General features: G+C 53.9%; 1 protein-coding gene across 1 annotated transcript in view; it reads right to left on the bottom strand.

The window, feature by feature from the left end:
• Positions 1–1,220: 1,220 nt before the first annotated feature.
• The window catches only part of LOC111954862 (proto-oncogene tyrosine-protein kinase Src-like), a 49,117-nt gene continuing 48,605 nt past the window's right edge, over positions 1,221–1,732 (bottom strand). The window contains exons 10-11 of the mRNA XM_070436010.1: positions 1,496–1,572; positions 1,221–1,338 (exon numbers count right to left, since the gene is read on the bottom strand). Coding sequence (XP_070292111.1) covers positions 1,306–1,338; positions 1,496–1,572 — 110 coding nt within the window. The 3' untranslated portion in view covers positions 1,221–1,305. The remainder of the gene's footprint in view (positions 1,339–1,495; positions 1,573–1,732) is intronic.

The raw sequence follows: 1,732 nt of genomic DNA on the forward strand, positions 1-1,732 counted from the left end.
GGTCCTCCAAGACCAGGGATAAACAGGGGTCCTCCAAAGAACAGGATAAACAGGGTCCTCCAAGACCAGGATAAACAGAGGTTCAAGACCAGAAAACAGAGGTCCTCCAAGACCAGGATAAAAAGGGGTCCTCCAAGACAAAGTTTAGGACACACAAACTAAAGATTTGGCCTTGACTGAAGCCTTGGCCCTGTCTGGCAGCTGTTAAGCTTGCCCTGTCTGGCAGCGTACTGAAGCCTTGCCCTGTCTGGCAACGTACTGAAGCCTTGCCCTGTCTGGCAGCGGTACGTAAGCCTTGCCCTGTCTGCAGCGTACTGAAGCCTTGCCGTTCTGGCAGCGGACTGAAGCCTTGCCCTGTCTGGCAGCGTATGAAGCCTTGCCCTGTCTGGCAGCGTGTACTGAAAGCCTTGCCCTGTCTGGCAGCGCTACTGAATGAAGCCTTGCCCTGTCTGGCAGCGTACTGAATGAAGCCTTGCCCTGTCTGGCAGCGTACTGAATGAAGCCTTGCCCTGTCTGGCAGCGTACTGATGAAGCCTTGCCCTGTCTGGCAGCGTACGTGAAGCCTTGCCCTGTCTGGCAGCGTACTGAAGCCTTCCCTGTCTTGGCAGCGTACTGAAGCTTGCCCTGTCTGGCAGGCTACTGAAGCCTTGCCCTGTCTGGCAGCGTACTGAAGCCTTGCCCTGTCTGGCAGCGTACTGAAGCCCTGCCCTGTCTGGCAGCGTACTGAAGCCTTGCCGAGTTGGCAGCGTGACTAAGCTTGCCCTGATCTGGCAGCGTACTGAAGCCTTGCCCTGTCTGGCAGCGTACTGAAGCCTTGCCCTGTCTGGCAGCGTACTGAAGCCTTGCCCTGTCTGGCAGCGTACTGAGCCTTTCCCTGTCTGGCAGCGTACTGAAGCATTTCCCTGTCTGGCAGCGTACTGAAGCATTTCCCTGTCTGCAGCGTACTGAAGCATTTCCTGTCTGCAGCGTACTGAAGCTTGCCCTGTCTGCAGTACGAAGCATTTCCCTGTCTGGCAGCGTACTGAAGCCTTGCCTTGTCTGGCAGCGTACTGTAGCCTGACTGAAGCCTTATCCTGTCTGTCAGTGTACTCGTTGACTGAGGCCTTACCCTGTCTGGCAGGGTACTGTAGCCTGACTGAAGCCTTACCGTGTCTGTCAGTGTACTCGTTGACTGTAGCCTTACCCGGTCTAGCAAGTGTACTCGTTTGTCCTCTATGAGGCGGGCCAAGCCGAAGTCGGCCACTTTACATGCCAGGTTGTCCCCGACCAGGATGTTGGCAGCCCTGAGGTCTCTGGGGACGTAGTTCATTCTCCTACATATGCCATCCCTGCTGCAATCTATACACACACAGAGACACGGAGAGAGAGAGAGACACGGAGAGAGAGAGAAAGAAAATTCGGAGTAAAAATGAACAAAAGAGGAGAAAAACTTAAGAATCAACTGAAATAAGACCATTATGCCAAAAGGTATTGAACATTGTAGCGTTTGTCCCACCTGAGATGCCATATCCACTAACTGGGGAAGACGTAGCAGCTTGCCCGTGTCACCTTTCAGGAAGTCCAACAGGCTACCTGTGGGAGCGACAGTGTTATCAGAATACTGAGAGAGAGAGAAGGCAGGAGAAAGGGAACACAAGAACAACGTGTGTGTGTGTGTGTGTGTGTGTGTGTGTGTGTGTGTGTGTGCATACACACGTGAAGACCAGCCTGTACCACAGCCCATGTAGTCAGC

This window comes from Salvelinus sp. IW2-2015, linkage group LG30, assembly GCF_002910315.2.
Source record: "Salvelinus sp. IW2-2015 linkage group LG30, ASM291031v2, whole genome shotgun sequence".
Taxonomy (NCBI): domain Eukaryota; kingdom Metazoa; phylum Chordata; class Actinopteri; order Salmoniformes; family Salmonidae; genus Salvelinus; species Salvelinus sp. IW2-2015.